The 21,784-nt window shown below is 38.4% G+C and overlaps 1 protein-coding gene across 1 annotated transcript; it reads left to right on the plus strand.

Annotated features, from left to right (window-relative positions):
* Positions 1-30: 30 nt before the first annotated feature.
* Positions 31-17,325, plus strand: LOC145787117 (glutamine synthetase-like). The gene is made up of 7 exons (XM_082598842.1): positions 31-289; positions 1,536-1,697; positions 2,951-3,097; positions 10,688-10,815; positions 11,450-11,649; positions 13,045-13,225; positions 16,597-17,325. Exons 1-7 carry the CDS (start codon positions 130-132, stop codon positions 16,726-16,728), a joined length of 1,110 nt encoding a protein of 369 aa, XP_082454968.1. The 5' UTR covers positions 31-129; the 3' UTR covers positions 16,729-17,325.
* Positions 17,326-21,784: the final 4,459 nt, after the last annotated feature.

The raw sequence follows: 21,784 nt of genomic DNA on the forward strand, positions 1-21,784 counted from the left end.
ATATCCTTTCTATACTTTAATGTCAGAGTTTTTGTAGCTCCTTTGGTTACATGTTATTTTGTCATATATATTTTTTTGTAAGTTTGTCTTTGGATTAATTTTATCCATAACTTAAACAAAAAACACAAAATGCCTTCCAAAGCACTTCTAAACAAGTCTGCAAAAACAGAATATATGAACCTGGACAGCCATGGAAAAGTACAGGCTATGTACATTTGGATCGATGGAAGTGGGGAAAATCTGCGATGTAAGACAAAAACTTTGGATTATGAACCTCAGTCGCACGAAGGTAATCTTTAAACAGATCTGTCGATTCTGATAGCAGGAAAATTCTTTATTATTAAAATGCTATAGAAATTGTTCATAAAAGAAGAAAATTAACGTTTTAATATAAATATGTGGCAGCATGAGAAAACAATTTTGGAAAAGAAGATTGAAGAATGTAAAATAATTGTTATGTTAAGCTTTTATTGGTATATGTAGGGCTTGTAGGCCCAATGTTTTATATCGGTTTTTCTTTTTTTAGTGATTCTACAAAAGGCTTAGTTTGAAATAAAAGCAGTATTATTTGCATGTGTTGTGAAAGGTGGCATAACTTTATATATGTTTCATATCTGTACTCATGGCTGCTGTTGGACCATTAGGTTTGTCAGGCGTTTTTACGTGTATGCATAAATAATAACAACTTGAAGATTTTATTTGTACGGTACCGGTACATGTGGTAACATCAGTTAGCAAGATTTCTTGTTTTTGATATCAATAGTGGAACTTAAAAAATGTAGCTTGCTGTAGTTGTGCTAGTTTCATTAATTTACCCAATGCTGCATATCGCATTGCATTGAACAAAGAGAGTTTGCAGACTTGAGTAAACAAATCTCAATGACCTGTAGATTGTGGCAGTTCCAGAGATAAAGTGTTGCCTGAGCGCCACTTCAAATTGGAATTTGCTGACACAGTTTTGATGGTAGAGATGGTTTGTTTATACCATCCTTGTAACTATGATTTTGTGTGGACATTGAACTTTTAGTTTGTTTCAGTAACATACTGTATGATGTCAGGCTCTTTTCTATGTGTGTGTGTGCTTAATAATTTTGCTAACTTTAAATTCCACAAAGCTTTGATGACCTGATAAAATGCAAAATGATGGCTTATCACTGAGCTGGTTTTGATAAATAGAGAGCTCATTTGTAATTAGATCTTTGAGCTGTATTTTTGAGGTGATGTTTGCAATTTGATGATTTGTCTCTCTTTGTCCTCTATTATATTACGGAATGGCCCATTTCGGTGAGTCCGATTCGGTGAGTCCGATCCCTTAACGGGGGATTTTTTTAATTTTTTTTTTAATTATTGGGTACCGTAGCCTAATTATCATTGCCGTTTTAGGGTTAGGGGTTAGGATTAAGGGTTAGAGGTTAAGAACTCACCGAATCAGACTCACCGAATCGGACTCACCGAATCGGACTCACCGAATAGTAGCAGACCCATTATATTATACATATAAAAATATTAATATACTTGCTGTATTATTTCATTAGAGCTCCCATTATGGAATTTTGATGGTTCCAGTACTGGCCAGGCCGAAGGTTCGAACAGCGATTGTTACATCAAACCAGTAGCCATGTTTCGTGACCCATTCCGTGGAAACCCCAATAAACTGATAATGTGTGAAGTTTTAAATTACAAACAAGAAACAGTTGGTATGTTATTTGCATTATTTATGATTTAAGAGAATGTATGTATTTTTGCCCTGTTAGTGTTTAGTTTTATACGGATACAATAGTCCAGTGTTTCCCAACCTTTTGTGGTTCACGACCCCTTTTAGGTGTTTAATACAGTCTGGGACCCCCTTCCTGCTAGGTTTTCTATAGATATACAAATTAGCACAAAAATACATTTCAATAACATTTACTGTAATTTCAAAGAACTGGTGAATGTCACAACTTTTAATGCAACGGTTGACTCTGCATCTGCTTGACCAACTTCGAAATTAGTGGTTGATTGCTTGATAACGCCAATCTCATATCATCTTCAACTTTCCTTCGATTTCTTGCTTTCGTTTTGATATAGACAAGAGCAGAAAAACCACTTTTGCAGAAGTATGTTGTGGCAAATGAAAATAATATTCGAAAGCTAGTTCAAATAGTTGTGGGTATGATTTACGCATAGCACACCAGAACTGAGAGAGTGGCATTTCATGAAAAACGTCACATGCGGAAGAATCATTTTGAAGATCATGAAATTGATCTTGTAATTCATCCGGAATATCAGCAACATCCAAAGCAGTAGAAAACGGATTTTGTACAAACGCGGAATCTCTTCGTTTGAGCTCAGAGAAATATCGTTCTACTTGAACAAACGATGATAAATTGGCCTAGAACCGATCTACGCCTTCTCTTTCGTAACAGTGTAACCAATCAGTCACTTGCTATGGTCAACAATAATGTATATATACTAAAGTGATTGCTGCAAAGATTTTTCATTTATCTGGAAATTTTTGCGATTTCGAAAAATTTTTATGAATATCTTTGCGACCCCCTTGAAATGACCTTCGCGGCCCCCAGGTTGAGAAACGCTGCAATAGTCCAATAATACAACAGCAGTTGAGACCTATGTGGCATGAACTGCGATACTGGTGAACCCAGCCTCATGGTTAAAACAGGTGTCTATCGCTGCCGATTCTTGCTACACTCGACTGCTGAGAAACAATGATACATGTGATATTGGGAATAGTTTTCATACAGCCTTTACCTATTTTTACTGTTTAGTCTTCCATACAAGATATTAATGCAACAGTTAGTTTGCACTTATTTCACAGATTTGCTTTTGGAAAGGTGTTAAATGATGGTCCAGCACCAGTGTCTGTAATTGAATGTTTTTTACATGATTGAATTCATACGATGAACTCACGGATGAATTCATATAATTTAATAGCAATCTTTTTTTTTTCCAGCAACAAATAACAGAAGAAAATGCAAGGAAGCGATGGAAGCTGTAAAAGAAGACCGTCCCTGGTTCGGGATGGAACAAGAATACACACTGCTGGATGTGGATGGCCATCCATTCGGTTGGCCCAAACAGGGTTTTCCCGGACCTCAAGGTGAGTGCTCCTTGGCTGCAGCCTCAAAAACTGATTCTTTCTATCGAATATTCTAAATTTGGTTGAAACACCACCGATCGACACATTCTTGTACTACAGAGTTGTATATTGAAAGGTCCCGCTTGCTGCACTGGGTGGTAAGTTGGGGTCACACAAGAAGATGGTCCGCTGTTTGGGACTTGGTGCCACGGATACATGTAAGTGCTGTAGCCCCACTTACCATTGCAGATTCAGTACCACAACACTGGTAAAGAACGCAGTCGGAGTCTCCTTCCACTCATCAGGACTTAGCCGACGTCACAACAGCTGGGGAGTATAAGATAATAAAAGACAGAGATGGAGCAAAGAAATAAGTTTCTTATCACCAAGGCGGTCTTTGTTTATCAGACTTAGTAAACGTTTACAGGTTTGCAACCTTTACCTCTGCAGAGGGTTTTCATCCGATCCGACCTTGTTTGCTGCATAATTTCGCAAATTGCAATGTGTTTGAGACAAAATTTTGAAGATAAAATTGTTTGAAAAGTCTTGTAAAATGGAGCGGACTTTTTCGACACAAAATTTGGCTTTAAATTTTTTTTCTTTTAAAGAATTTAATTTCTTATCCACTGAAAAAAATTAAGTGACATGGTCATAATTTCCTCACTGAAGTCGCGTATTATCATTATTTTGGGGAGCAAGTCTTTTAGGCGTAGACAGTTAGGCGCCGGTCAAATAGGCGTGCACACTGTGGCGTCAGGATATTTAGGTGCGGAGCACTGTGGCGCCCGTCCATTTAGGTGCTATTCCTACTAAAGTCTACAGTGAGATTGTATATATCAGCTTTGCAGGTAGGGCAATTCTTGCGAGTACGTGTGAGACAAAGCTCTACTACATGAGTGCATGAGGACCCTTATTTTTTAAGATGGAAAGCCTTGAATTCTTACATTTTAAAGTCCGAATGGTTAAGTTGCTAGTATTTATCTCTTAACCTGTCCACTGGTGTTCTATTTGAGCATGGTTGCAGTACACTTGTCATAGTTGGATGAACGAAACACTTCACACATTTCCCTCCTTTTCTTTGCAAATGCTAACGATTACCGCATTGGGCCGGCAGCTTCTGTTTGCTTACAACTCATTTCTCCGATCTATTGGTATTGTTCTTCACATATTGGCTGACCATGCACAGTTGCACACATTGCAAATCTTCCTGACCTGACCATTGTTCAGATTGTCAATTCAGCTGCAAGATAAAGTGCATTGTTTACTCATGCGTTAATGGTTTGCATGCTCATCACTAGTAGCTCTTGCAAATGTATTTACTCAGCAACATTACACAAGTTTATCAATAGATCACAAACAAAACGCACCAACTTGCAAACTAATTTTTCATCTCTGTGTCAGGCCTGTTTGAGGCGTTGATGGCGAAATTGCAACGTTTTCTTCAATACTTTTACAATTGTTGACCAACAATTCAGATGAAGTCAATGTTCACGCTTGTGATACTAAAGAAAAAGGATTCTATGTCGACTTTTCAACAAACAACATTTGTAATTTTTACACCGCGTCATGGTGGCCTGGTGCTGCAACTTTTGCCCAGATAACAAGGCAACCACTTTTACATTGATTCAATGCCATTTATGTTCTGTCTGGGTACTTATCAAGAAAAGCGTCGAACCGCAGAGGCTACATGGGAGTGGAAGGACAATCTTTGCCAAATGAAGGTTTACGTAACGTTCCCGTGGTGGACATGCGCAGAAAGAATGGCTAACGCATGATTATCCGTATGCCACTTTTCACACAGATAACAATAGTTGGCGTACTTTTGTGATTCAACGTCCCCAAACGTCTGATGCAAGCTTTTTTACTCAACATCTCATGCACAAATATTTGTTTAGTTTGTGACTGAAAATTGCTCTTTGGACTACGACCGAAGATATCTTTGCTACTTTCAAAGGCTATTTTTATCACCGATCGTTTAAAACGTTAAACGTTTCGCTTTCGAGTATGCTCCAAGGTTCAATCATCTGCTTCTGTCCTAGTTAGTTCGTCTTCAATTATTATTGCGTAGTAGTATTTTTAATTTGAACCTTTCTAACCTAGTGTCTACCTGTTTCCAACCTCAAGCCCAGATTGATGACGTATGCTTGGACTAGTGGACTTCACTAAGAATCTACTAGCTAGTGGACGACGTTTGTTTGTTGCTGTCCAAAAGACAGAAAACTTTTGCTTAATTTGGCTGAAAAATCCTTGATGATTGGGTATGCTGTATGCCCCTCGGCGTAGTAGCTACAGCCTCAATTCCCGATGCCTCGAACAAATCTGATTAGCAACAAGATGTAAAGATGGTGTCAAAGAGGTTTTTAGCTTTTTAAGGTTGCCCTATTTTACATTGTTTTAACGTACGGTGACGTTTAAATGGTATAATAAAAAGCATCTTTTGATATCATCATCATCATCATCATTTTCAGCCTGTGAGAGCCCACTGCAGAGCGTAAGCCTTCCCCTTTTCATGCCAATTTAAATGATTATGTGCTAGTTGGTACCAATTGGTTGTATTGCATTGTTTGTCAATGTCGTCCCTCCATCTTACTTTTGGTTTTCCTTTCTTTCTTTTGGTTTCTCGTGGTGTCCATGTTGTTAATTTTTTAGTCCATCTATTGTCCTGATATCTTGCTATATGACCTGCCCAGGACCATTTTAGTTTCTTGATTGTGCTCAATATATCTCGTAATTTCGTTTTATTTCTGATCCATTCGGCAGTCTTTTTATCTTGCCATGTTAAACCCATCATGATTCGTTCATGTGCTCTCTGCATAGTTCTTAGTTTAAGTGTTAATTTCTTTGTAAGGTTCCAAGTTTCTGCACCATATGTAGCGGTTGGAAGGATGCATTGATCGTAGACTTGTTTCTTGAGAGAAAGAGGCAGTTTTGACTTAAATATCGAACTTGCTCTTCCGAAGGCTTGCCATCCAAGTGATATTCTTCTTTTGATTTCATCTTCTTTATTGGAGTTGGTTGTAATTTTTTGGCCAAGATATATATAGTGATCAACTTTTTCGATAGTCGCTCCGTCCAAAAGAATATTGCTGTCGATGTCTGCCAGTTTGTTAAACATAACTTTCGTTTTGTTAAAATTCATATGAAGGCCAATCTTTTTGCTTTCTGTATTGAGTTCACTTAGCATTGTTTGTAGTTGTTTAGGTTGTTCAGATACGGAATGGCCCGTTTCGGCGAGTCCGATTCGGCGAGTCCGATTCGACTAGTCCGATTCGGCGAGTTCCCTATTCGGCGAGAGCCTTTTTCGGCGAGTGCCCTATTCGGCGAGTTTTTGAAATTTGTGAAAGGAAATTATCGGATACCGTAGCGTAATTACAATTTCCGTTTTTACATCGTTTTAACGTCGCTAAACGTTGAAATCGTGCAGAAAGGAATAAAAATAAAATGTTTGAACTATTAAATTAAAATTCGTCATATCAGTTCAGTTAGTTTTATTTCTGACCATCATATCAAAAACAATACACGTCAACATAGCAAAGGTCGAGAAAAATGTAGAAGCGACAAAACGCGAAGTTAAAACGTGCTTGTGACCGAAGTAAGTTATTGAGTTGAAAGAAATTTGGCACGGTCGCAACACCTTCAGAAAAATTTAAGATATGAAGGGAAAATAAAACAAAGACAATGTTACAAAAAAATCATGTTTATGTCTATAAGTTAGTACTTTTGACTAGTTAAAATGATTAGTTTGGATCAACAAATGTGTGACCTACAGCTTAGATTGAAAGGAAATTATCGGGTACCGTAGCCTAGTTATCCCGACCAGCAAAAGTTTGTTCCAAGAACCCAGTTAGCCTAACAGTTCATTTTTACATTGTAGTAACAGAATAAAAAGGCTAACCAAATGTGTGGCCTATCGTTTTAACGTCGCTAAACGTTGAAATCGTGTAGAAAAGGGTGCTTTTGCTGACTAGGATACGTTGAAACTGAAAAACATTCACAGAAGCCCTACGATACGTTGCATTTTTAAGATAATGTATTCAGACGTTGAATCAATGTACAAATGAAATGTTATGCTAAATGGGTTCTTGGAACAATTCGAAAGGCTTCTGTGAATGTTTCTCAGCTTCAACGTATCCTAGTCAGCAAAAGCTCCCTTTTCTACTCGATTTCAACGTTTAGCGACGTTAACACGATAGGCCACACATTTGGTTAGCCTTTTCATTCTGTTACTACAATGTAAAAATGAACTGTGTTCTTGGAACAAATTTTTGCTGGTCGGGATAACTAGGCTACGGTACCCGATAATTTCCTTTCAATCCAAGCTGTAGGCCACACATTTGTTGATCCAAACTAATCATTTTAACTATTCAAAAGTACTAACTTATAGACATAAACAAAATTTATTTTTTTTGTAACATTTTCTTTATTTTATTTTCCCTTCATATATATCTTAAATTTTTCTGAAGGTGTTGCGACCGTGCCAAATTTCTTTCCATAGGCGCCGACTTTTCAAAAAACCTTGGGGGACGAGAAAGGTGATGACGTCATAACCATAACGCTATTTTACTCAATTAAAATAGTCTTTGATTAAGCTTAGTGTCTTGTTTATATTAACAAATAGGTCCCAAACTGAATTTATTAGAAGCGCTGCTTGAAAGGATTAGTTTTACGCATGCAGTACGCCTAGTCGTAAAAATTTTGATATTGTTAGCTCATAATTGGAACTGTTGGAAAACAAGCCGATTCATTTCCTTTTCGTGCGAGTGAATAACAACGATCAAGACAGTGAAGTTATCGAAATAAAACGCAAAAAATCATGATCTCAAGCAGAGTGAAAACCCGCTATCAGTTTTATTAACCTCGTTTCGCTAATTACTTTCAAAGCGTTAACAACTGCGAAGTGTTTTCTCTTCTGTTTTTTATCGAAAGTCTTTATAGTCTTTTATTGAATACAGTAGGCTATACTAGAGTAAAGGTCGAGATGTTCGCAAGTGATTTTCACCTCAAAAAGACAAGTTCAACTAACACGCGACAAGCTGTTGTCTCCAGCTCGGCAATTTTCAAAATGAACGCACTAAAAATCATCGTCGACGTAGATTACGTAAGTGTGAAATCGCGTCGGCCTAAGTAAAACTTTTGAATACGTTTATTTGCAGTGATTCAAACTTAATTTTCAAATTTAATGATTTCTTGTCAATTCCAAACTTTATGCACTTGTTGAGCAATATGCAAAGCTCACGAGACAAAACAGAAAGAGGAGATCATTTTTTTATTTTTGCGTGTAGGATATAATCGTTCTTATTATAACGTAACATTCCATGATCGTTGAAGTCGATGTCAAACCTTAGCGGCCGCATAAAACAATGATGTCAGGTTAGCTAGGTGATAATAGCGGTAAGAGACGTCGTTAATGCAGGCAATATCTGCGACCAAGACCATTAAACACCTTTTCTTTTATCGGTTTTCGATTTAATTCTCACACATTGCGAAGAAAACAATGCGTTCTGTTGAATCATAACTGTCTCACAGCGGGAAGGCCTCGTTGAAAATAGCGCGTCTAATTTAGCTGGTTTACTTAATATTGCAGTGAATAGTTACGTGACTATTCCAGCAGTGCAAGTTACTCTACCATCTACTTTGAAACTTCCATACCGTATGAGAAAGCCATGCGATCAGCTGCTGTTTTGCGGGCAAGAGCAACGTAGGCTTTTCTTGCTTTCGGCATTCTTTAAGACCGTTTAAATTATCTAAATCTCTTTCACGAAGTGTTTTATCTTTGAAACACCACTTGTCATCACCATTTTTGTTGCCCTTCAACCATAAATTTACGGGGGGCGCCGCCCCCCGGAAGTCGGCGCGTATGTTTCTTTCAACTCAATAACTTACTTCGGTCACAAGCACGTTTCAACGTTCGTGTTTTGTCGCTTCTACATTTTTCTACGCCTTTGCTATGTTGACGTGTATTGTTTTTCATATGATGGCCAGAAATATAAACAACTGAACTGACATGACGAATTGTAATTTAATAGTTTAAAGTCCAGTGGTTCCCAACCTTTTTTGGTGTCAGGGCCGAATTTCAAACTTCAGAGTACGTCTGGAGCCGCAAGAAAACACTCAAGTTATTATAACAAAAATTTTAAAGCATGAAAGTATGTACCAACGAATAGCAACACAAACAGCGGCAATAACTTAGCCTACTGCTTTTCTCAGTCTGTTTTATAGGACCTACCAGAAATTTTACACGTTTTGAGGTGTGTTGAGCATCACACCATATCAACCTAATTATTTTACTAAATGGTTTATGATTCACAATAAGTAGACAATGGGCCATTCACAACAGTAGGCCTATAAAGTAGGCTACAAGGTGTAAGATGTAAAATGAAAAGTTCACTGACAGTGCAACCTCTACGACACAACGACAATGCAGTTTGTAAACAATTTTGAATTCCTAAACAATTTTGACAAGTCAAAAAACAATCGTCCTAATTATTATAAATAGATTTTTTATATTTTTTGTGGGATTTTCAGGGGTCAATGAGAGCCACAAGAAGGCTAGCTTGGAGCCGCATGCGGCTCTAAGAGCCGCGGTTGGGAATCACTGGTTTAAACATTTAATTTTTATTCCTTTCTGCACGATTTCAACGTTTAGCGACGTTAAAACGATGTAAAAACGGAAATTGTAATTACGCTACGGTATCCGATAATTTCCTTTCACAAATTTCAAAAACTCGCCGAATAGGGCACTCGCCGAAAAAGGCTCTCGCCGAATAGGGAACTCGCCGAATCGGACTAGTCGAATCGGACTCGCCGAATCGGACTCGCCGAATAGTAGCAGACCCGTTCAGATATAAGGATGATGTCATCAGCAAAACGTAAATGGTTTATGTATTCACCATCAATTTTGATTCCTTTTTCTTCCCAGTTAAGTTGCTTAAAAATTTCTTCTAAGGTTGCTGTAAAAAGTTTTGGAGATATTGTGTCACCTTGACGTACCCCTTTTTGAATCTGAAATGGTTCAGAGTCTTTGTGCAGCCGAATTATAGATGTATTTTCCGCGTAAATGTTTTTGAGAAGTTGAGTGTATGATTGGTCAATTCCCTGTTTTTCCAGTGCTGAAATGACAGCTGATGTTTCAACAGAGTCAAAAGCTTTTTTATAATCTATTAGTCCAAGGCAGAGTGAGATGTTATACTCGTTTGTTTTTTCAATTAATTTTTTTCAATTAACTTCGACTTCGGGTGAGACCTTGTCGCGGTGTTGAAGCTTGTGTACTACAAAGACCCAAGAAGCTGTAGGCTACTGAACACGTTCAACGAAATCAGAGAGGTTCTTGGCGAGTAGTCAGACTAACATCACCCTCCCACCTTCCAACCTGCACTGGGCCAGCATGGAAGCCATGGCCCAACACTCCCCAATGAAAAATCTTTTGATATACCGTAACATAAAACAGAAATATATAAGTTTGAAATATTTTTTGGATATTGAACTCGTTGGTACACCATGGTCCATGAATCTTATAGCTCTTGTAGAGTAGACCCTGGTGTCAAAGGTAAATGGTTAGGAACACCTTGATAATAATAACGTTCTCGTAATTGAGACTTCTTTATTATTCAGGCCCATATTACTGCGCTGTTGGAACCGGTTGTGTTTATGGACGAGAGGTTGTGGAAGCTCATTACAAAGCTTGTATGTTCGCTGGTGTAAAGATTGCTGGGACTAATGCCGAAGTGATGCCTGCTCAGGTACAGAGTTAGGTGTGCTACCATTTGTGAAAGAAGCTGTATATAGTTCTCTAATGCAGCATCCGTCTTTTTTACATCAATTTAACTCCTCTGGGGCTCTTTGACTTCCGATGGTTCTCCAGTAACTTGCAGAGTAGCCTAGCATCTTTTGATGTCTAATATTCTATGTTGGGTAAGTTTCTTATCACAAGTTTATTGACAGAAAAACTATACTGCATTACAAACGCCGATTCTTGTTTTACAAATTAAGTTTTACATTCCAGTCCAACAACCAAGTTAGTTTGAAAATACTGCTGCAGCTAGAGAATACTGATCTGGCGTGAAGCAGTTACGATTTTGCAGTATCTCCATGCATGTACGACGAAATGTACCGTACTTTACGTACGTACGTTTTACATACGTATTACGTATGTACTTATGCATACTGTACGACCTTTTCGGGCCGTCTGGTTTTACGCAGAGTAAAGTCAACCTTAAGAAAAATACAGAAGATTCTTTTATAAGATGTTTTGGTTAAAAATAGGTAAATAGACTCATTATATTTTCCAATTATCGTGCTATGTGTGGTGTTTTTATTGTGCCCGTAAGCGGAACCCAATTAAGATTCTAACTAAATCACGTGTGCACTGTGCAGTGGGAGTACCAAGTTGGCCCGTGCGAGGGAATCGAGATGGGAGATCACCTTTGGATTTCTCGGTTTCTAATGCATCGCGTTTGCGAGGATTTCGGTGTTATTTGCAGCTTTGACCCAAAACCTATGAAAGGAGATTGGAACGGCGCTGGTTGCCACACAAATTACAGCACAGAAGCCATGAGACAGCCTGGAGGCATTGTGTAAGCACGAAACGTTTTAATTCTGATAATCGTGGCCTAGATTTTCGGAACGTAAGTAATACTAGCGCCTTTTAATCGGGTCTCACTTTTGTGGTGGAAAACAATTCAAGCTCTTTGTCTGGATCGAAGATCATCGATTTAAAACTGTGTTTGCAAATCAAATCGATTTTAGAAAGTTCTAAAACGAATTCATCTGAGTTTAAGCATTAGGTTTGTTCAATTCGTTACTCAGTGGTTATCGCCTTCGACTCTGGTGCTGGTAGCCTTGGGTTCGATTCCAGGTCGGGTCATACCAAAGACTTTAAAAAGGGTACCGATTGTGTTCTTTCTTGTATAACTCGGTGAGGATAAATCGGGTAATAATCTGGTGACATCACCCTCGGCCTCTTCCAATCTGCCTTGAGCCAGCATGGAAGCAGTACGGCTCATAAAATCACATGGAACCCTGTCAAGTAACCCATGTTGATGCGCAACCTGCTGCAAGCGGAGATAGCGAATGATTATTATTGTTCAATTCAATTCAACCATAACAACACCACATTTTGAAAACGCCGAGCTTTACCGATTAGTGAAGGAAGACTGTGGTTTATAATACCAAACTTGTTAGACGTAGATTTCAGGCAGAAAAATCCGTCTTTTTTTACACAGACTTAACGTTCAATGTAAAAAGGTCTGATTTTTGTAGCTTGGACATGGTTCGTTGAGCCTTGTTTGATGTTCAATTATTCTATTCTCAGGAAGCTGCTGAGTTTAAAGCAGGGCGTGTTTAGCAATTTTCTGTACAACCTGCTATAGTTAATAGTTATATTTTGTCGTCATACACTTTTCGTGCGTGAAGCAGAGGAAACAGGCGGTTTCAGTACCATCCAGTTTAGCCTGTGATTCATATCCCTATGAATATCAGCAGTTGCACGCATGCACTAAAATCAGTTGATGGAATCTTTTGCCCGTGAGCCTGAAAGTCGGCCTATGATTCAGTCATAATAACTTCAATACGTCATTTGATCAGAGTTTAAAAAAAAAATGTTAAAACATTCCTCTGTTAGTCAACTTAGTTGTTATGTATGTCAACGTGCCCCTGTAAACTACTGTGAATTTGAACATACACTCAGTTATGCTATGATGTGCAATTTTACATTCTTTGTAAATCACCCGATGTTTGTTAGTGTTATTCATAAGTCCTAAAATGAACCATGGCTCTCTCTTAGTGTAGTTCGCCCTAGACAGCAACTCAAGCGTTTTTTTACATTGATTCTGAAGGCGTTGAATCAATGTACCGTACTGTAAAAGAAGATTGCTTTGCTGTGTGAGGCCATGGTTAAACTTCAGGTTTATAAGAATAACACACTTTTCTCCTCTCATACCTGAGTGTTAACGGTTTCTCATGCATCACAGCGCCATTGACAAAGCAGTGGAGAAGCTTTCCAAACGTCACTTCTATCACATCAAGGCTTACGATCCTCAGGGAGGTAGGGACAACCTCCGGCGGTTGACTGGGCTCCACGAAACGGCTTCCATCTACGACTTCTCATCTGGTGTGGCCAACCGCAAGGCTTCCATCAGGATACCAAGACACGTAAGTTCTTCTCCAGCTTTCAAAGTTGGTCTTTTTTGCATTGATGCAACGCCTAACGACACCAGAAGACCATATTTTCAAGTTGAGTTACTGTGGTCATATCGATTCGATTTTGAATTATTGTGGTTGGTTATAGGACTATGACTAACAAATGCATTCGTTTTGTTGATTATATTTCTATAAAATGTCTAAACCGCTGACAGAATCTCACGGACGCAACAATGTCTCATTGACGTTTATCTCTTTAGGTTCAATGGTTTTGTTGTGTTCCCAAACCCAGCCAACAAATCAGTCCTTTACAGTAATTTAACGTCTTCAGGCATTAATAAAGACTGATTTCTTAGCTGGAAAACAAAGATACACCTTTTTCTGAAAGTAGTTGAGTAAATTTGCACAAATTCTTCGCAGACAAGGGAGGAGTTTTGTGTGATTTCAAAAAAACAACGTTCTGATTTAAGAAACCACTCCGTTTTTATCAAACAAATTTAAGCTCGTTTTACTGTGAATCACCTTAAAATATCCCCGTGATGGCTGCACCGAAAACCTGTTTATCAACTACTGCGTCACTCCTTTGTGACGTCACGAAATAGGCGGGAACTGACACTGACTGAACAAACAAAATGGTGGGTTATCAGAACACTAAGATGACCCGTCAAAGTGAAACGTTTGGCTTTCTGACACGCGGTCGCAATACACATGCTGTTCATTTCCGTTTGTGTCGTTTTAGTAATGATTTTCTTTTTAATTGAAGTAAAGTGCCTTTCTATTGCATTCTTCTTTTATGACCGCTTTATGCTTTTTGTACTAAGGTCTTAGTTTCTGTATTGATGTCATCAATTCTCGAAGTCATTTTCTGTCCAAGTTCAGTCAACTTTGGCCCAGCATATAAATTTTTTTTTCACATTGATTTGTTGATTGTTTTACCTTCTTTGAGCTGTTTGTCTGCAAACGTTAAATCAATGTAAATACACTCATTTGATGGTTGAGAGTCTAATGTAAATAAGTCTCATGTGAATTTGGGCAATTTAGACGTTCCTTCGAGCATTAAAAACTTTGAATAAGAAACCAACCCTAACAATAATGTTTATTAGTTTTCCTCTATCCTAATTGAACCTCTAGGTGGAGCATGAATGTACAGTAGCTTTTTTCAGCAAGCTGATCAGTCTTTTTTAATTGACTTTCATCAATGTAAAACGATTGCTTTATTGGACTTGTTGTGTACAGTAGATTCTTTTTCATTTGTTGCCAGTTGCACCATCAGGCTATTGTGCTGTTGTTACCGTCGCGCTAGTGTTGGATAAACATCCAACGACGTTGAAGCAACATCGATACTTTTAGTTCCATGTTCAAAGGTGATGGTAGTGATTACCTTGTCAGTTGGTGACACGTTGCTTCAAACTTCGTCGTACACATATGTGTGTGGGACCACGTCAACTTCACAAATCACCAAATCCTCGCATTAAAATGATGCTTCATTTTTGTTGATTCAATTCCATTTAACCTGAGTTGGATGAAATTGTTGCCCCATTAGCAAGAAGATTTAACCTGAGGGATTTGAGATATTCAGAACGATTGGCATGGATTTGATATTACTTTGTTTTTTTAAATACAGTTAGCAGCTGGGCAGCCCACTCACACCTTCCACATCCCACCTTTATCAGTGGTGGATGGTTGCTTTGAAGTGAAGACACGTAAACAACGCGCTTGCTTTGTTTTTATGAGAAACAGCGCTGTTGAATTGACTGACGTCATTGATCACGTGACGCGAATTGACACCACGTGCTATGCGGTGCTCAAGAGTTTAGTTATTTCATCATCTTTTAGGCTTGAATGGTTCATTGGTGGGTGTTCGATGCGTATGAAGTCAATAAGGGATTGTATTACGTTGATGTGACTTTTTGCAGACTGCCTGGTGTTACTTGTTAAAAATTATACAATCCTGGAAAACAGTTGGAAATCTGCTTGTCTTTTGTTGCTTGTGATGTTGTTTTTAAAACAAATTAGAAGAGCAATAACAAACACTTCCGGGCCGCATCATCAGTGCGGTGATGGCTAGGCATATAAATTTTTGAATTAACTAATTCATAGGTTTATCATTAATTTTTGTACTGTATCTCATCACAAGCGGCCAAATTTTAATCCATCTCTAGTTTTGGTTTCAAATATAATTTTCTGGTTTGGTTGGCGTTTTTTTTTTAAACTTTTTTCAGGACTCCGGGCTACCCAATAAAAGGTAATCACTAATTGATTAAAAAAATTTTTTAATAGGAATGTTTTCCAAATTTATATTCACAATAAGTGTCACGTAATACCAACCGAGCTGCAAAAGCTTATATACCAAACTTTTTCTCATCACTTGCGTCGTATGTCGTGTAGCGTAGCATTTGAGAACCCATTTGGCGACATTGTATTGGCTTTTCCTATTGGTCAACAGCAGGGTGAGCTGGTAATATCACAGGGCCGCAGGCGGAACTCTTTCAACGCCTTTCCCCGCTTGGTGTAAAATGGTTTAGCGTCACAGTTCAAATATGCGAAATGGTAGCCGAAGCATGAAAAGCTTCTTTCTCCGTCAAGGCGATGTTAAACTGTGCAAATACTTTGTTGACTTCATTTATGACCTATAATTTTTCAAAAGTTGACATGTCACACTTGGGCGTCAAACACTGCGTATTGAGAAGCTGCCGTCATAAACCACAGCCATTGCTCATGTGCGTAATGAAAATTTAAGTGACACAGTTTTAAATTCATCTATTATTCATCGACTAAATCGAGGAATGTTTTCTGGCCATTTCTTGGTAAATATTGATGCAGTTTAAGGCTGAAACAAGCTAGTTGTTGTTTTGTTTTGCGACACATGCCATGCTGTAGCCTACAAACCAGGTTGAAACAACACAACCAATCCATTTTCACATTGTTTCAACGTCTGCTGTGAAAAGAGACTGTTTTGCTGGTTGGTAATACTTCCTGTTTATAGAATTGGTATAAAATATCAAAATGCCATCACCTCAAAGCAAGGTCAGAGTTTTTCCTACACAAGCTATTCGTGCTCTGGTCAGCTATCCAAGTATACATGCTCATGTATTAATGAAATCAGAATCCCTTGTCAATGATGATCGCCCAGTAAGAGATATAAAGAAGCTCATAAACGTCATTTAGAGTTGGCTTTCAAAGAATGCCATTTGGTTAACTTAGCAATAAACAATAAGTTAACTTAACTTACTTAGTAACTTAGCAATAAACAATAAGTTAACTTAACTTACTTAGTAACTTAGCAATAAACCTGCCAAAAATCATCAACAACTTCAAACGCATTTCAACTTCTAAATCCCTCGCCAACGAAAGCAATAAAAAATAAAAGTGTATTTTTTCAGGTCGGGGAACAGAAGTGCGGCTATCTTGAGGACAGGAGACCTTCTTCCAACTGTGATCCTTACACGGTCACCGAAGCTCTGGTCCGAACTACCATCCTGAATGAGGAAGGGGACATTGATTTTGATTTGTAAATTTCGAGGACCAGCGTCGCGTTAAGCATATTGTTTACCGCTGACAGTCACGGGATTGTATCTGTATTTAAAAGAAACTGTAGTCATTTTAGGCAGTTAGTGAAACAGTGTGTTTTCAAGGGTCGTTCATTATTTCCTTTTTTCCAATGGACGTCGAAACAACGTATGAAATATGTAACTTTTAAATGTGAAAACTTCATTCATTTCAACTCCTCTGAGCGGAAGTGAAATCACATTTTTCCGACTGGTTCTCATGTTTGTGTGGTTCTTCGGAAAAGCGTTTGTTTTTCTGAGGAGTCCTATTTCTGTTTTGTTGTTTCTTCCTAAGTTTCGCCTCACTTAATCAAGTGTGTTTCAGTCTGTGTACTGTGTAGTTATCCAGAACCATCACTTATTTCAACGTCGCCCAACATTGAATGAGTGTCAATATGTTCATATCTGAAAAGCAAATTGAAAACATGAAACATGAGTCTGCTGCTACGTTTACGTAACGTCATATGACGTTGATCTGCTAAATATCAGCACATATCGTTGACATGAAATTTCCAGTTGTAATACTGTTATATTATAAAATCAATACACCGTGCTGGATGTAAAGAGAAAGTTGTGGTAAAGATATAGCCCTCATGTCTGACGTCACATAGCTCCCCAGAAAGCAAATCAGTCATCTTTTATGTTGATTCAACGTCTGCAGACGTTGAATCAATCTAAAAGATGGCTGATTTGCTGTTTGGATCCTAATCTGAGATGTTTCCCCTGTATACATCAGAATGCCACGGCAGAGCAGGCAGTCTCAGGTTTCATCATCCAAGATACGCTATATAGGTCTTGTTGGTTTTTGGTTATGGGAACGTTCAAATATTACGTAACGCTTTTTTTCCGAATTTTTGACCCCCCCCCCTCCCCCATGTAACGCCAACGTAACGCTTTTTTCAATCCCCCCCTCCCCCATGTAACGCTTTTTCACTACGAATTCATCACAAAAAACTACCATTCCGTACTCGAAAGCGTTACGTAACGTTTTGCTTGAACCCCCTCCCCCCGATGTGACGCTAACGTAACGCTTTGCATAAACCCCCCCTCCCCCTCGAAGGCGTTACGTAATATTTGAACGTTCCCTATCAGCGACCCCCTGGTGTGGAGGTTATGGGATTGGGCATGCTTTGCAGCCACAGCATGACATCTCAGGTTTTAACTGCGTAGACTTTGATCTTCCTTGATATTCATCCACGAGTATGAGGGATTGGCTGGGTAAAAGTATATTTTGCATGTTTAAACTCACTAGGCTAGAATAATTGTGAACGTCGTGTTGACAAAATCCATAACATATTGCTGTGTACAGACGAGCTCAAGAGACAGGAATGTTTTTAATGGTGCGTGCTTTAGTCAGAAAAAAAAACAAGCCTCACTTCAAGAGTGTGACGCAATTCGGTTGCATCCGGTTTGTTTTGCAACGTAAGATTTACGTTGCTGAATGGTAGATAAATATTCTCTAAAAAAGCTGCCCCTGTAGAGCAAGTTATCTAACCAGTTATAGGATTCGAAAATGGTTCATGCCCTATTGAATTTGTCAAGAAATTTGGAACTGCCAAAGCATCGAGCATTGATTCATATTTCTAAATCTCTAATTTTTTAATCTTGCGGTACCGTACTTTCAACCAAGACGAATCTCTCAAGTTCTTCTAATTATTTAATTTTAGAATCAAGACGAGAATAATAAAACTCTTAGGTTCTGCTAAAGCACTGTAGCCTATGTCAATTGAACAGCAGGTTGGTTAATTTAACCAGTTCTGTGCTGCATCGCACACGCACTTCGTTAGAGTTTTCGAGCAAAACTTAACTTTGACACAGATGTAGCGAGTGTGGTGCCACGGAACAAACCGCAGACCATGTCATCCACCACTGCCTAACTGACCATGTCATCCACTCCACCACTGCCTAACCCACCGGCCTCCACACGGTGCGCGTGGTCTGAGGGTCCTGGACGACGAGACTGCCGAGTGGCTGAAGATTTCCTGCCCTCCAATCTAGCCTGGAAAGATCGCTCATACGCCATCATCATCATCAGTAGTTGGTTGGTTTTTTAATCTTTTTCCTCGGACTGACAAAGCCTTGATTGGTTATTCCTGGTAGTTTCGCGTACCGTACTTGTAGAGGGAGCTTGACGCAGGGCTGGTTACCGAGATTGGCAGAGTAAAGTTTCCGATTGTTGAAGTGTTGTTGCCGGGGAATGGAGAGCAGTCCTGACTCCTGAAATGCGTTGCTCAAGCGCATACCCCAAAAGTCGAACTTGCATCGCGTGATCTTGAGCCGAGCGCGTAACTACTGAGCTAAAGGGGCGGGCGGACTAGTTCCATTGTACGTTTTTCAATATAGCGTAATTATCGTAATGTGATAAAATAGTAATGAAAACTAGAGTCGCTGATTAGTGTAGTCTAATGCAACGACTTCAAAAATGATTTTCAATGTAAATCAGAGTCAACTTACAGCAGTCAGAAAAAAAAAGAATTTGTTAGAAAAAAGAATGAAACTGTTGAGTCTATTTTTAATATAGGTCTAATCTGCAGTAACATCAGCATAAAAAATCTGGCCTCTTTTTGGCTGATTGACATTTTTGACCTCGTTACACCCTCACTCTTCAATAAAATGTCGCAAAAGCTAGTCTTTTTTTTATCAATCAATGGTGTATTATTTGCTAGAAACAGCAACAATGCATGATCGAAATAGGCCAATAGGCTATCTGGATCAGGACAATGTGCAAGCCGGCCGATGAAATGTTTAAATTTAATTTACCATCTGCATTTGCATGAACTTTGGCTACTCCATAGGTTCCAGAAGAAAGACAATCAGGAATTATGTTTTGCAATGCATTTTCTTCTCATGAAACATCACTGGTATCGGTGCAAACACTCTCAGCGTCAGTTTCTAGATGAACTTTCACAACACTGCTTGTGCTAGATTCTGAAGATTTTCTTTTAGGATATTGTGCCAGCCGCTTCTTTGGAGAATTGTCAGTAATCACAGCTGATTTAAGTTTTCGTAGTTTTCTCTTTCTTCCCTTTGCAACAGGTTTTGGATATGCCCGTATTGAAGATAACAAAATCGAGTTATTTTGTTATAAGGAATCTGAGGTGCAAGGCTCAGTTTCTCCTGTTTGGTGATGCTCATCAGAAGTTACAAAATTCTCACATTGTATGTTTCCAGAAATACCTAGATTGGTCTTGGAGACATTCATAAATGTAATGAAGTGTTAGCCTTTAACACTTCAAAAAATAGCTCATTTTTCATCTATCCTTCAAGTATCTTCCAAGAGTGGTATGATCAAGTTTATGTTTTTCGGCAGCTTTTCTCAAAGAGAAGTTATATTGAACAATCTCATGCAAAGCATTCTTCAAAGCTTCATTCGAAAAACTTCTTTTTAAGCCTTTGAATTGCTATAACGTTGCTATAATGAATTGCTGTAACGTCTGAATTTGAAAGTATTTTTGCAGAAAATGCGTACGTTCAGTTCAGTTCACTGAACTGAACTGAACATACGCATTTTCTGCAAAAATACTTTCAAACTCAGACAGAGGCGAGGACAGGACCGTAGATGAAAAATGCGACATAAACTTTCAAAAACCAGTAAAATTTCTTTTTCCTTTTCTTTATTGTGTGTTGACCACAAAATAATGCCATTCCAATAGCTCAGCTGGTTAGACGACCAGCCTTGTACACGAAGAAACCTCAAGATCAAGCAGGTCTGGTTCGACTCTAGTGACACTCAACGGATGGAATAATTCGCAAACATTAATTATTGAGCAAAAAATCAAAAATTAGTTTAATTATAATGAAATTTTTGAAACATGCTAATTGCTGAAAGTTCTTGTCCAAACTTTTATCAATTCTTTAACTAATTGAATAGTTTGTGGGTGTGGTTGCATTTTGTTTGACATTGGCTTAACTAGCCTATAATTTGAACAAAAAATCCAAAATAAGTTCATTTTTAATAAAATGTTTAAAACATGCTGAAAGTTCTTGCCTAAGTTTTTATCAAATTTGCCCAAATTTTCTTACTAATTGAAAAGTTTGGGAGTGCGGTTGCTACAATGCACCCCTGGTTCCTACGCTACTTATAGTAGGCTATATGGCTAGAAAACAGCCAGGAATTGTTTTAAACAAGCGCAAACAATATTCAGCAAATGACAAATGCCCTTGTTTGACTACCGAATTGAGAGAGCCAACGAATTTTACTAACAATGAAGTAAAGCCTGTGCTAACTTGGCAGTAGCAAAAAGAGCAGGGCTATGCTGAAAGCAAAAGTTTGAAACCCGCTGTTGTAGAAACGCACATTTATGATTTATAGCGAGTTTGAGCTTGTAAAGTCGAGGGTCTATGTAGGGGAAAGGAGGTAAATATAGGCCACCTACGCAAACGTTGCAATAGATTTCACATATTACCTTATTTTCTCACGAAACCTGGCTTGTTTATAAGGACTCTAGTATCGAAGAAGTAGCCGGAAAACTAAGACCGAAAATTTACCACTTCCGGCACAAACTGCCGTTAAATTTTGACCTAGTAGTGGCCCAAATTACACAGCTGCTGTGTAATATGGGCTACCCATTGTGCAATATAGACCACCAAATTGGGTAAAAGAAAATCAACTGTTCCTTATCTAATGTTTATTCTATTAACTATCCAGTTCTTAAATATATAAAAATAATTTAATAAATGAAAGACGTTAATAAAACAACAAACCAAAAACACATCACACAGTATAAAAGTTGATACACAAATAGCAAAAAAAGTTATTGCCCATTGTCGCAGAAATATAACTTTGCCTGAGTTAGATCATCATAAGCCTCATGTGCCCATTCTTGGTCCTGGTTTTTATATTTACATTTTTATTAAACTTTGCTATGGATATAGCCTAATCTCACTGCCAGTGGTGCAATGCCAATATGAGATACTTGCCCATAGCTACAGCACAAAACCACGTTTAACTGGAGACTGTTCTATTCTGCTTAATGGCAATTCTAAATGTTTAGCATAAGTTGCTAGTGTGAGTGGTTGTTGA

This window comes from Aplidium turbinatum, chromosome 18, assembly GCF_918807975.1.
Source record: "Aplidium turbinatum chromosome 18, kaAplTurb1.1, whole genome shotgun sequence".
Lineage (NCBI taxonomy): Eukaryota > Metazoa > Chordata > Ascidiacea > Aplousobranchia > Polyclinidae > Aplidium > Aplidium turbinatum.